The sequence below is a fragment of the Delphinapterus leucas genome, chromosome 19, assembly GCF_059928025.1.
Source record: "Delphinapterus leucas isolate spDelLeu-1000000601 "Yukka" chromosome 19, BTC_Dleu_Yukka2, whole genome shotgun sequence".
NCBI classification, from domain to species: domain Eukaryota; kingdom Metazoa; phylum Chordata; class Mammalia; order Artiodactyla; family Monodontidae; genus Delphinapterus; species Delphinapterus leucas.
In genome coordinates this window covers 40,874,279-40,889,237 of record NC_143147.1, presented here as the reverse complement: position 1 = coordinate 40,889,237, position 14,959 = coordinate 40,874,279, and the positions used below count along the sequence as shown (strand labels likewise).

Below are 14,959 nucleotides of genomic sequence, written 5' to 3'. Positions count from 1 at the left end.
TCCTTACCATGGTCCCAACCTTTATAGGGCTTTTACTTTAGTAGGGCAGGGGAGACAAACAAGTCAGTATACCAAGTGTTATAGGTACAATGAAAGGGGAAGTATAGGTTACTGTGGTAAAGCATGACAGTGGTATTTAAATAGTCTATAGACGGAGTTTTCTGGAGGAAGTGACATATAATCTGAAATCTAAAGGATGAGCCGGAATAATCTAGTTAAAGAGAGTTGTTGAATATCCTGGGCAGAGAGGGGAAACATATTTAAAGACTTAATCTTGCTGGATCCCCTAGGGTGAGGTAGAAGATGAGGCTAGAGAGGTGTGGGCTGAGACCAGTTCTGGAGGAGTGCTATGACTTTAGCAGAGCATTGTCTGAGGGAAAGAAACCTGACCTAAATCTTGTTTTGCTCAGGGACCAAAGAAATGATGTTCAAGGTTGTTAATGGAATCCTTTCCCATCTATTTTTTTTCTTACAGCTTTATTTTCTGTGCTATGAAGTACACTTCCCCCTGTTTAATCTTCTATTGTTCTTTAAGGATTCCTTGGGAATTTTATTTCTGAGTTAATTATTTGCCTTTAGGTAAAAGCTTAGGTTCTTTCATAGAAATAGGAAAGGATAAACAGAAGTAACAGATATTGAGAGTACATAGCTATTGGATTATATATTTATCTACCTCAAAACCTGTTTACCAGACAATTAAAACAAAATATTTAACCATGGAGCTATTGTTTTTGGAAAGATATTAGCATCTCCTTTGTATATGGTGTAAAACTGCTCCCTATCCAATAATAACTAAAATGGTTAAATTAATAGAATTTGAGGTTTAGTAGAGATATTATTCTCTTGTAAAACTTTTTATAATTACAAGGAAACCAGGTTATATAGATGTTTAAATGACTGAACTGTAGAACTCTTTTAAGACAAAGTTTTGCTGTATTGCTTATTTATGTTTTTCTGTCTAATTTATATAGCCATAATGTATATACCTTACAATTAGATTGCTTTTCAAAAAGGAATTTAGTAGTACCTTAAAATTCCTCAGAGATTTTATGGTGGTGGGTTAGTTACAAGTAAATCATCATAGTGGCTTATTTTGGGGGGGGTAGTAACAATATCATTATTATTTTTGTGAAGATTATTCACACCTTCCCTGTGAGATCCAGAGTCCTAGGATCACTTTCTTACCTGTGAGAGAATAGCTTCTTAGTAATTATTTTGGAATGAGTTCTGTGCCTTTGAAAATTTATTCCTGTCACGATGATAATGAGACAGATTGCCTGCTATTCTATATGTATCTCTATAATTAATGCAGGCACTAGAGAGTTAAACTCATTAAATTTGGTATGTAAGGTTTCAGTATGTACAAATTAATGGTGTTATCTGCAATCAAAATCTAATTTTTTTGCCTCCTTAGCGCTGGCTGACAGAGCAGAGAGCTCAATGTCCTCATTGCCGGTAAGTGTTTTACTATGATTATTTGTGAATTTGGAAAGTAGTAAGGTGATGGGGTCAGCGTGTGTCCTAATACTCATAACGTTCTTTCTGCAACCTGCCACATTTCTACTCCTTGCAAATACAGTTGAAAAGAAAATAAGCAATCTATCTCGATAAAGAAATGCAGACTAGTTTACCTGACTTAGAATTATGTAGAATACATTACATTGTTTACTTTCTTTTGGAAAATCATTGTGTAACTTCTTAACTTACCTTTTATAACTAAAAAAAAAATAAAGTTTCTGTTAAAAAAAATCCAGATAGTAATAAAAAGGTTTCTGATTCTGATACCCGACTTGATTTTTTCATGATTTAACTTTCAGAAGAAATTGTTAGTGTTAGGTTTGGGTACCTGTTCTTCTAGACATTTTTCTATATATGTACTGATGTATACATAGAAATGTTTTCTTAAAAAGCACAAATGATATAATATTATTTTGCTTTGCTTTTTTTTTCCATGTAAAATATGGTGATGCCTTTATTGATCATATGTACATATATGTCATTTAAAATCAGTGTTTGAATAATAATCCACTGTAAGATTATACATTGATTTTTTTTTTATGCTTATATTGAGAGACATATAGGTTGTTTCCATTTTCGAATATTTCAAATGATGCCAGATTGCATTGAAGGGAAAGGTTTTTTACCATTTTATGTTCCTAATAATAGATATTGAAAATGCTTCTTCCTCACATTCTTGCCAACACTGGGTATTACCAGTCATTTATTTTTTTGTCATTCTGCTAAGTGAAAAATGGTATCTCGTTTTTAATCTGCTTTTTAAAAAAAGTGATTGAAACTGAGCATCTATTAAAACATTTTTAGCCATTTATAATTTCTTTTTTTCTTAAACTACTTCATATCTTTTGCCCATTTTTTTTCATGTACTGTTCACTTTTTTCATACTAACTTTTAAGAAGATCAGCAGTATCAAATAGAACTTTCTGTATGATGGAAATGTTCTATAGCCTTGCTGTCAACTGTGGCAGTAGAGCACTTGAAGTAAGCCTAGTGTAACTGTGTAAAGAAATTTTCTTTTTTTTTTTAACTAATTTGAATTTTTAATTTAAATAGTCACATATGAGTAGTGGCTGTCATTTTGGAGAGTATAGCTTTAGACTAAGGAATTAAGAATTCAGTCCGTAATCTGAATTGCTAATTTTTTTATTCAGTTTTTTTTGTAAATGATACATTATTGTAAAAATAAGTTACAAACCATACTTTTCATTGTGTCTTTGTTACTATTTTGATAGTAATATGGTATGAATATGATTGTGAGCCCTATTTTGAGGAGTGTTTATTTTTTCTTGATTTATAATTTCCTTTTTTTCCCCAGCTTTGTTGAGGTATAATTGACAAAATTGTAAGGTATTTAAAGTATAAAATGTGATTGTTTGATACACATATACATTGTGAAAGGATTCCCCCCATTGAGTTAACACATTTGTCACCTCAGTATTTACCTTTGAAATGTGTTTTAGAAAATGATCTCAAATTCCTGACTGAGAGTACATGTATGTATATTTTCTCTCCAGTGCTCCACTCCAGCTACGAGAACTAGTCAACTGTCGTTGGGCAGAAGAAGTAACACAGCAGCTTGATACTCTTCAACTCTGCAGTCTCACCAAACATGAAGAAAATGAAAAGGACAAGTATGTCCTTAGTTTCTTTGTTCAAGTGTTTCATAGATTGTGCCACATAGTATTTTAATGACATTATTGAAAGTTTAAGCTTCCTAGGTGAACACTAAGACAATTTTCTTCTGGCATGGTGTGGGTGTCTCTATTTGGAAAGCCCCTTCTAACTCTGACTTCTTTTATTAAAGCCTCTCATAAAGGATTAGAACTGCCACAATTTGCTAATTACTAATCTCTCTTTGCTTCTTGATGCCTATTGGCCCCCCCTTGGGTTTGCTAAAGGTGCCTATATATAAGCCATTGATTAATAATGGTTCTGATAAATTTCCTATATTGTAAAAGCTATATTCTAAATTCAGTAGTGTGGAAATCATGCTAAATGAGATAGTATCTAATATGCTGTTTCTTCATGCTTTTATTAATTTCCTATTGGATATTCAGATTACTTATAAATGAGAAATACAAAATGTCGACCTATTTAGGTATTTTCTGTAAGCTCTGTGTGATTTATCAGTGAAAAGCTTTTTAAAATTGCAACAGTGTGTCCCCTTTATAGGCAAGAGAAACAATTTTTTAAATTGTGGCAAAAGAAACAACATAATATTTACTATCTTAACCATTTTTAAGTATACAGTTCAGTAGTGTTAAGTGTATGCACGTTGTTGTACAGCAAATCTCCAGAATTTTTTCATTTTGCAAATCTGAAGCTCTCAATTCATTAAACAATAATTTCCTATTTCCCACCATTTTACTTTCTGTTCCTATTTTCTCCCATTCCATAGATTGCCCTTTTTCTCTGTTTATTGTGTCCTTTAATGTACAGAAGTTGTTAATTTTGATGTAGTCCAATTTATCTATTTTTACTTTTGTTGTGTGTGCTTTTGGTGTCATATCCAAGAAATCATTGCCAAATCCTGTATCATGAAGCTTTTCCTCTGTTTTCTTTTAAGAGTTTTATCATTTTAGGTCTTATGTTTAGGTCTTTGATCTATTTTAAGTTACTTTTTTAATATGGTATAAGTTAAAGGTATTTAACTACTAGGGCTGCCATAACAGAATACCACAGGCTGGGTGGCTTAAACAACAAAATTTATTTTCTCATGGTTTCGGAGGGTGGTAGTCCAAGGTCAAGGTATTGTCAGGGTTGGTATCTGGTGAGGCCTGTCTCCTTGACTAGGATATAGGTACTTCTCACTCCATCCTCACGTGGCATTTTCTCTGTGAGTGCACACTCCTGCTGTCTCATTCTCTTCTTGTAAGGACACCAGTCCTATTGGGTAGGCCTCCACCCCTGTGATTTCATTTAACCTTCATTACCTCCTTAAAGGCCCTAACTCCCAGTACAATTACATTAGGGCTTCAGTGTAGGAATTTGGGGGCACACAATTCAATTAATAACCATGTCCAACTTTATTCTTTTGCTTGTGGTTATTCAGTTTAAGGGAAAACTTTTTAAAATTGAATTGTTCATTTCTAATGAGGATCTGGTATTGTGCAATTAATCACCTGTGTCTTGGTTATTGTTGACTTTGGTCACATGTAGAAAAAGTGTGCATGCATACATGCTCATGTAGGCATGGACACATAATCTGATTTGCCCAAAATGTAGTAATAGGATAGAATTTATCGTCTATACAGTTTCTCAGAAATGATGTTATCTTTGTACTTTAAATAGAAACTAGTCTGCATTTTCATGTAATTTTAAAGTCCTTATAGATGGATGAAAACAATACTTAAAAAAAATTGTCTCTACATGTAATTGTTCAGCTTAATTCACAGAAGCCATGGAGTACATTTTATATTTCCTGAGATATAGTCATTTAAAATTGACTGACCTGTTTGCCCAAACTTAGGAATTTGTTGCAGTAACTGTGTTCCAGTTTTTAAATTTATTTAATTTATAACTGTACTTTTTTTTCATAATGTATAGATGTGAAAATCACCATGAAAAACTTAGTGTATTTTGCTGGACTTGTAAGAAGTGTATCTGCCATCAGTGTGCACTTTGGGGAGGAATGGTAAGCGGAACAAATTCAGCATATTATTTTTAATTAGAGTGTAGAAAGCACAGAAATATTTGTTTGATTTAGATAGAAAGTAATATCATTTTACTCTGTTTTTGAATGAAAATTAAATGTATCTGCTTTATAGCGGAAGGTATTGTACCTTCTCTTATTCCAGAGAAACTTCTTTTGTTGGAGATTTTGATGTATGATGTGCAACCCTTACATAAATATTTTATTTTAATTAAAAACCTGTAAAATGTCTACTCATATCAGTTGATCTGATATCCTGGCTGTGATTTCCAATTTTAGTTTCTTTAAAATGGAACAAAAACTTTATAGACATTTGTGAAACAATATGAATGCAGACATCTAGTTCTTATGATTTTTTTTTTAATCTTTCTTCCTCAAGTACCTTTCTAATTTATTCATTTGTGCTAGAGACTAGGGGTTCAGAGATGAACACGGCAGATATCAAACAACTAGTTCTGTACTTAATTACTGTTGTGATAAATACTAGGAATAAGTATACAGTGCTGATGAGAGTGAATAACCATGGGACCTGACCCTGAGTTAAGCTCCAAAGGATTGAGTAGGAGTTAAGTGGGTGGAGAATTTGGACAGGGTGGATGAAAGAGAATTATTTTTGAATAAGACGTTTCTTTTGCAATGGGCTGTGGGAAGAGGTTTGAGGTCATGGAAGGAGGCTAGTACTGACCAAAAGAAGAGTGACAAATAAGGTTGTGTCAGGTGGTTTGGGCCATTGTTAAGGATTTTGCTTCTTTCTAATGAGTGAAAACTTCTAGATAAGTAAACATTTTGCTAAAGTCCATTATCTAAAATCTTGAAGGATTTCCTATATGGGCCAAGTGATTTTAAGCAAACTCTGGCCTGTTTTAACTAAGGGAAGGCAGCCAAAAGATAAAATTCATTTGAAATTATTTACCAGTTTATTAGTATCCATAGAGTGTTAAGGAAGGAATGTAAATGCAGATGAGATATATGGAAATGTTCAAAAACTACTCATTACTTTAAATAGCATGGTGGACATACCTTTAAACCTTTGGCGGAAATTTATGAGCAGCATGTTACTAAAGTGAATGAAGAGGTAGCCAAACTTCGTCGGCGTCTCATGGAACTGATCAGCTTAGTTCAAGAAGTGGTAAGACTACTACTGAAAGATCATTATCCCTTTTATAGTCTATAATATATATTTTTTATAATATAAACCAATCAGATGTTGAACTCAAGATTTGAAATTTTGATAAGATATATTTATAGTTCTCACCAACTTCAAACTAGCTGAGGAATTTGCATCCAAACCCCTTGCCTGTTCTGAAGTTGGAGCCAGAGAATTGCCTCCTCTTATGCAGAAATAGCGAATCAGTGAATGAATTAAATAAGCCTGTTTGTTACATAGTCAGTAATTGACTCCTAAACAGAATCAGTATTGACTTTTACAGTCATTAAATCATTCATTCTTTGGGAGAGTTTCTGCTACCAGGGAATGAACTATTTCTGATGTCCTGAATTAAAACTGAAGAATTCAAAGAGTAATATTTAACACTACTCTTTAGATACTGTATGGGTCAAAGAGCTCTGGTGAGCTATTTACCATTTGTAATATTATTTCTATGGGAAAATGTAATAAGCATCAAACATTTAAGTACTAAATATACTTTTGGAATATATTTTGTTTAAAGTTACCAGAATGACAGTTATTCCTGAGGTTTGCAGACCATTCCTAACTCAAGATGTTGTCTTTATTTTACTCATGTAGGAATCAAGATCGAGATCATCATTTATAACATTCTTTATACAGAAAATAATGTTTTTGAGTTACATGTATGCTACACAAAGTCATTTTGGAATATAAACAAGTTGGATGGCTTCTATTTGGCCTTCGTTTAGTTACCTTTTTTTGTATTATTTTCTCTTGACAGCATTTTAATTTGCGCATTAGGGAGGTTGTTCTAGTTTGAGATTTTCACTGCTTGTGCTTATAATAATACTAAGTATAGGAAAGATTGCTTTTTATTTTTGGTAGTATGCTATTAAAAAAACTATGTACTCTGCAGTCTTTAAAAACCCTATTTTTTTCTTTGTTTGTTTCATTCTGAAAAAAATTTTAAACTTTGTAAATTGGAGTAGATGTGGTTTTTCAAATTTTTCATTTGTTTTAGAGTTTTGTGTGATGTGAACTGGCTTTAGTATAATTTTTTGGTTTTGAACAGTGGTTTCCTATATGACTGGGGCTTTGAGTATGTGTTTTGTATGTGTTACCCAAAGCAGTTTTTTTTGTGATTACATATCTTTCTGTTTAACTGTTAAAATATTGTATACTTTGTTATGCTTTAATTGTTTAAGAATTTTTTTCTGAGTTTCAGGAATTCAACTGACTTTAAGAATAATTGCAGTGATTGCATTAATGTCTGTTTACTTCTATTTAAAAAATTCTTCAATTAAAATTTTTTTATACATTTATTTATTTTTGGCTGCGTTGGGTCTTTGTTGCTGTGCACAGGCCGTCTCGAGTTGTGGCGAGCGGCTGCTCTTCGTTGTGGTGTGTGGGCTTCACATTTCAGTGGCTTCTCTTGTTGTGGAGCACGGGCTCTAGGTGCTCAGGCTTCACTAGTTGTGGCACGAAGGCTCAGTAGTTGTGGCTCGCGGGCTCTAGAACACAGGCTCAGTAGTTGTGGCGCACGGGCTTAGTTGCTCTGTGGCATGTGGGATCTTCCCGGACTAGGGATCGAACCCGTGTCCCCTGCATTGGCAGGTGGATTCATAATCACTGCACCACCAGAGGAGTCCTAAAATTTTTTTACCTGCTTATCTTCTAGGAAAGAAATGTCGAAGCTGTAAGAAGTGCAAAAGATGAGCGTGTTCGGGAAATTAGAAATGCGGTGGAGATGATGATTGCACGGTTAGACACACAGCTGAAGAATAAGCTTATAACACTGATGGGTGAGTTTTTCTATGCTGCTTGTGTACATGGTGCTTTGAACCTCCTTGAGGTTCAGTGGTTGGTGAGTTATTATAGGCTAGGAAAAGATTGCTTTAAAAAATAGAAGTTCTACCTGTTAATTGTTCCTCTGTATCAATTAACATTACACCAAATTGATACAACTTCTGCTAACTTCATGGGATATGCTTCCAGCTCTTCAGACTTTGTGATTTACAAAGTAGGTGGTCTGATTTGGCAAGCGTGCCTATCTTTTTTTTGTTTTGTTTTGTTTTTGTGTCATGTAAAGCAGTTTCTTTCTTCCTTCTCTATAATAATAATTTCTGTAACAATAATTCCTTTATCCTTCTGTGTTTCCAGCTTCTTTGAGACCATTTTCCTCTCTGGACATTCTTTTTTACAGGTTCCTATTATGTTCAAAGCACATACCTCTTGCTGACATTTAATATAAACAAATGGCCCACTTAACTACATTCTTCTTTTTAGGCCGCATTTAAATTTGGGGGGAGGAATTATTTTAGAATAGTTGATTGATTAAAAATGTTAGTTTTCTATAGCTTTATATTCCTTTAGAAGAAGCAATAATGTTAATTTCATTACAAAGTATACTGTCACTGTATATTTCTTAGAAGTATTTAATAGACCTGCATTGTCTGTAACTGTACTTAGGGTTGGTTCTGAAATCCTCTTGTCAAAGCTACTATAATTAAAACTCTGGAAAAAATTTTTAGGGTAGCTGTAATGAAGAAGTTTTGCTTACTTGAGATTGATTCCTTGTCATTGAACATGTTCAATGAAATTTAACTTTACTCTTGAACCATAAGAAGCCTGAGTGTTGGTCTTCTCCTGTTTTTTAAATAGGTCAGAAGACATCTCTGACACAAGAAACAGAACTGTTGGAATCCTTACTTCAGGAAGTAGAGCACCAGGTGATGAAATATTAAATGAAATGAGATAAAGTCTTTATCCTTTTTCTGTTCATGTACTTTAAAAGTTTTTTTGTGTTTTGTTTTTTGACAGATTATGTAAGATCAAAAGATCTGGGGATCTGTGTGCTATAGTAGGGATTTTTATGAAATAGGAATCAGCTGATTCAAGGTTTCTCCATCATGTATGGGAACTAGATAAAATAATACTAATTTTGTTTTTGAAAAAAACAGAATTATTTTTACTGGGAATAATAGCCATTAGGAATCTTTAAAAGATTAAAATCTTCTGACATTGTGACTTAAGTGGTGACTTCGAGATAGAATATTATTGCCAATTACTTACACATAATGATTCTTAGGGTAAAATTAGCATTTTTATTTATTAAGGAAATTTTTATTACATACCAAATAGATAGCAGGCATTGCTTTAGGTGCTTTGGAACACAACAGTGGACACAATGGCAAAATAATCCTCAAAGAGTTTATAATTTAGATTCGGGGTAGGTGGGGATAAAGTACATAGTGAATGAATAAATAAAATGTATAGTGTCACATAAATATTTGATAATTTTATCTGTCTTGAATTTGGTTTTTGGAATTCTCGAATTCCTCTTTATGCCTGATACACAGCTGTCTCATGCAGTTGTTCTCTTAATTATCATCCTGGGGATCCCCTTCATTTCTTTCTTGGGATTCAACCCAAGAATCCTGATTCCTGATTTTCATGGCTTCCATGCTCTTGATTTACACATTTGTTTTGGTATCACACTTCCTCTGTGGCTTTCATGAAAGAGTAATCAGAATAAATTTTTTGAGACTGCATGTCTGAAAATATTTTTATTCAATCTTTACATTTGGTTGATAGTTTGGCTGGTAGAGTTCAGTACATAAGTATTTATATATTGTTTTTCTCTTCAGTATTTTTTTTTGACCGTGCTGCATGGCTTGCGGCATCTCATTTCCCCAACCAGAGCCCTTGGTGGTGAAAGCTCGGAGTCCTAACCACTGGACTGCCAGGGAATTCTCCAGTATTCCCATTCTTAATTGTGCATGTTGTTCTCCTAGTCCAGAGATTTTATTTTATCCCTTCCGGAGAATAAACTAGCAGCCTTCTGCTGGAGTGATAGGACAAATTTAAACCAGCTATAAGTGGAGTAGGGGTGGGATCTGGGGATCTGTGCACTTTTTTTTTTCTTTTAACAGCTTTATTGAAGGATAATTGACAAAAAATAAGCTGCATGTATTTAAAGTGTATAATTTGATAAGGTTTGACAAATGTATACACCTGCGAAACCATCACCATAGTCAAAGTAGTAACTTTTTTCCTCCAGAATTTTTTGTGCCTCTTTATAAATTCTCCTGCTTCTCCCAACACTTCCCTCTCCAGGCAACCCCCTATCTCCTTTCTGTCATTATAGATAATTTTGCCTTTTCTAGCATTTTATGTAATTGGAATCATACACATTATATACTTGTTTTATGTCTGACTTCTTTACTTAGCAGAATTATTTTGCAGTTCATTCATATATCAATAGTTGTTTCCTTTTTAATTGCTGAGTAGTATTTCATTGTATGTATATACCACAATTTGTTTTTCCATTCAACTGTTTATGGTCATTTGGTTTGCTTTCTGGTTTTGGGTTTTACAAATAAAGTGGCAGTGAACATTCATTTACAAATCTATAGATGGACATATATTTCCTTTTTTCTTGGGTCCTCCTAAGATAGAGTGGTAGATACATGATTAGGTTTTCAATAAATGCTGTCTGTTTTCCCAAAGAGATTGTACCATTTATATTTCCATCAGTAGTCTTTGAGAGTGCCAGTTCCTCCACATCCTTGCTAACACATGATATAGTCAGTCTTTAATTTTAGCTGTTCTCATAGGAGTGTAATAATATTTCATTATGGTTTTAATTTGCATTTGCCTTATACCTAATGATGCTAAGCATCCTTTCTTGAACTTATTTGCCATCCATATATCTTCTTTGTTGAGGTGTCTGTTCAGATCTTCTTCTTTGTTGTTTGAAGTTCAGATCTTTTGCCCATCATTTTATTGACTTGTTTGTTTTCTTACTGAGTTTTGAGAGTTCTTTATAAAAAAACTGGATAGAAGTCCTTTATTAGATATGTACTTTGCAAAGATTTTCTTCAAGTCTATGGCTTGTCTTTTCATTCTCTTGAAAGTGTCTTTTAAAGGGAAGTTTTAAAATTTTGATGAAGTGTAAGTTACCAATTTGTTCTTTTGCTGTCATAGCTAAGAAATCTTTACCTAACCCAAGGTGACAAAGATTTTCTCCTGTGTTTTCTTCTAGAAGTTTTGTAGTGTTAGGTTTTATATTTAGGCACATGATCCATTTTGATCCTTTTTTTTAAAAATTTTATTTATTTAGCTGCACCAGGTCTTAGTTGCAGTATTCAGGATATTTTAGTTGTGGCATGAAGGATCTAGTTCCCTGACCAGGGATCGAACCCAGGCTCCCTGCATTGGGAGCATGGAGTCTTAACCACTGGACCACCAGGGAAGTCCCTGGTCCATATTTGTATGTGAGGTCTGGATCCAAGGTAGTCTTTTTGTTTTTGTTTTTTATATATGGCTATCCAGTTTTTCCAGCACCATTTGTTGAAGACTAGCCTTTCTTCACTGAATTGCCTTTGCATCTTTTTCAAAACTTAGTCCATATACACATTGTCTATTAATTTATTTTATGTCACTACTGCACTGTTTTGATCATTGGTGGTTTATAATAAAAGGCGGTGTTAGCTCTCCAACTTTGCTCTTCCTTTTTTTTTTTTTGAGTTGTTTTTTGTTATTCCAGATCCTTTGCATCTTCATCTGAACTTTAGAATCAGCTTATTAATTTCTGCCAAAAAAAGTTTTGGGGTTTTGATTAGAATTACATTGTATCTATAGATCAATTTAGGGAGATGTGACATTTTAGCAATACTGAGTCTTCATTTCATGAAGAAGACTTTATTTCAGCAGTGTTTTGTAGCTTTCAAGGTACAAGTTTTTCACATCTTTTGTCAGATTCAGTATTTCAGAATTTTTGATATGATAAAGGATGTTTTTTAAAAAATTCCAATTTCTGACTTGTATCTATACAATTGATTTTTGTATATTGATCTTGTATCCTGTGATTTTGCTAAATTCATTTATTAGTTCTAGTGGCTATCTTGTAGGTTCATTGAATTGCCTGCAGATAGTCATGTCATCTCTGAATAAAGACAGATTTCCTTCCTTCCTTCCTTCCTTCCTTCCTTCCTTCCTTCCTTCCTCCCTCCTTCCCTACCTCCCTCCCTCCTTCCCTACCTCTCCCTTTCCCCCCTTCCCCCTTCCTTTCCTGTCTTTCTGTGTTTCTATTTATTTATTTACTTGGCTGCTAGGTCTTAGTTGCGGCACATGGGATCTTCAGTTGCAGCATGTGAACTCTTAGTTGCGGCATGTGGGATTTAGTTCCCTGACCAGGAATTGAACCCGGGCCGCCTGCATTTGGAGCGTGGAGTCTTAGCCAGTGGACCACCATGGAAGTCCAAGACAGATTTTTTTCTGATCTGGCTGCCTTTTATTTCTTGTTAGGTGTTACTGCCCAGAACTTCTCGTATAGTGTTGATTCAAGTATGATGTTAGCTGTGGGTTTATTGTAGATGTCCTTCATCAGGTTTAGGAATTCGTTTCTATTCCGTTTGATGAGAGTTTTCATTAGGATTGAATGTTGGATTTTGTCAAATTCTTTTTCTGCATATATTGAGATGATCATATGGTTTTTCTTTTTAGTTCTTAAAATAGATGAACATTTAAGAAAAATATTAAACCAACTTTTATCCTGGGATAAAAACCCTAAGTTGATTGATGTATTGTCCTTTTAATATATTACTGGATTTGATTAACTAAAATTTTGTTTAAGATTTTTGCACTTCTGTGCATGAAGGATATTAGACTGTAGTTTTCTTTTCTTAAAGAATTGTTGTCTGGCTTTGTTATCAAAGTAATGCTGGCCTTAAAGAATGAGCTTTAAATTATGCCCTCTTCAGTATTTTGGAAGAAGTTGTGTAGAACTGATAATGTTTCTTCCTTAGTTGTTTGATAGAATACACCAGTGAAGCCATTTGGGCCTTGTTTTCTTTGTGGAAAGAAAGAAGGAAAACAAAAAGTTTTCAGTTTCGTTAATAGATACAGGCCAGTTCTTGGGACTTCCCTGTTAGTCCAGTGGTTAAGACTCTGTGCTTCCTCTGCAGAGGGCACAGGTTCATTCCCTGATCAGGGAACTGAAATCTTACATGCTGTGCAGTGCAACCAAAAAAAAAAAAAAAATTTAGATATAGGGCAGTTCATATTGCCTACTACTTCTTTTTTTCATTCATTCATTTATTTTTGGCTGCATTGGGTCTTCGTTGCTGCGTGTGGGCTTTCTCTAGTTGTGGCGAGCGGGGGCTACTCTTTGTTGTGGTGTGAGGGCTTCCCATTGCGGTGGCTTCTCTTGTTGCAGAGCACGGGCTTTAGGCGCACAAGCTTCAGTAGTTGTGGCTCTCGGGCTGTAGAGTCCAGGCTCAGTAGTTGCGGCACAGGAGCTTAGTTGCTCTGCGGCATGTGGGATCTTCCCGGACCGGGGCACGAACCCGTGTCCCCTGCATTGGCAGGCGGACTCTCAACCACTGCGCCACCAGGGAAGCCTGCAAGCGGATTCTTAACCACTGTGCTACCAGGAAAGTCCAAGGACTGTTATATTCTCTTGATGAATTGTTTCCGTTATCAGTTTGAAAGACCTGTTTGCTTTGAAATCTAGTTTATTTGATGTCAAAAAGCCATTTTAGCTTTCTTTTAACTAGTATTACTATGTCATATCTTACTCTGTCATTTTATTATTAATGTATTTTTTCCTAAATATTTAAAGTGTGTGTGTCTTGTAGGCAGCATACAATTGGCTCTAGTTGTTTTAATTCAGTCTGACAGTCTTTGACTTTTAACTGGGATGTTTAGTGTGCTCACTTATAGGGTGAAGTTTGAGTCTAATATCTTGCTGTTTGTTCCACCTGCTCTTTGTTCCTTTTTTTTTTTTTTTGGTTATTTTTAGGTTGAGTATTTTTTTGGATTTTGTGTATTGTCATTAGTGGATGACACTGACATCAGTAATAAAAATAAATGGATTAAGTTGAAGTTTTAAAAATCCCATGGTGAACTTCTTAAGACAGATCTAGAGAATGATGAGAAATTTAAAGTGAAAATATTACGAGTGATAAAAAGGGAACAGTCTACCTTAGGAAGATAGGACAGTTATGATTTTGTGTTCCAGAAACATAAATTCATTATATATAATGCAGATGCTGACAGAATTACAAGGTTTTCATAAAATTACTATCTGTAGTGAGTGATTAAAAATAAATTATTTTATTTTATTTAAATCTGATAAACTAATAATTCCAACTAACAAAAGATTGTAAGAATAGAAGATCCTTGAAAAAGAAAATTGAGAGCTTTATTTAAAAGGTATATGTGGAATTCTGAATCCCAAACTGAAGAATATATATTCTTTTTAAATCCACAAGGAACAGTTTCAACATTTTGTCACATACTAAGGTATATAGAATTCTGAAGAAATTTAATAAATTTATATAAACAACATGTTCTGTGACCACAGTATAATTAAGATAGACATCGAAAACACAGTTTAAAAATTTACATATATGTATGTAAGTACGCATTTAAATATATGTTAGGGCTTCCCTGGTGGCGCAGTGGTTGAGGGTCTGCCTGCAGATGCAGGGGACGCGGGTTCGTGCCCCGGTCCGGGAAGATCCCATATGCCGCGGAGCAGCTGGGCCCGTGAGCCATGGCCGCTGAGCCTGCGCGTCCGGAGCCTGTGCTCCGCAACGGGAGAGGCCACAACAGTGAGAGGCCCGCGTACCACAAAAAAAAAAAAAAAAAAAAAA

The 14,959-nt window shown here is 34.4% G+C and overlaps 1 protein-coding gene across 1 annotated transcript in view; it reads left to right on the top strand.

Annotated features, from left to right (window-relative positions):
• TRIM37 (tripartite motif containing 37) overlaps positions 1 to 14,959 on the top strand; it is a 125,930-nt gene that overhangs the window by 10,985 nt on the left and 99,986 nt on the right. The window contains 6 exon segments of the mRNA XM_089900941.1: positions 1,415 to 1,455; positions 3,033 to 3,149; positions 5,065 to 5,152; positions 6,177 to 6,299; positions 7,978 to 8,101; positions 8,961 to 9,028. Coding sequence (XP_089757067.1) covers positions 1,415 to 1,455; positions 3,033 to 3,149; positions 5,065 to 5,152; positions 6,177 to 6,299; positions 7,978 to 8,101; positions 8,961 to 9,028 — 561 coding nt within the window.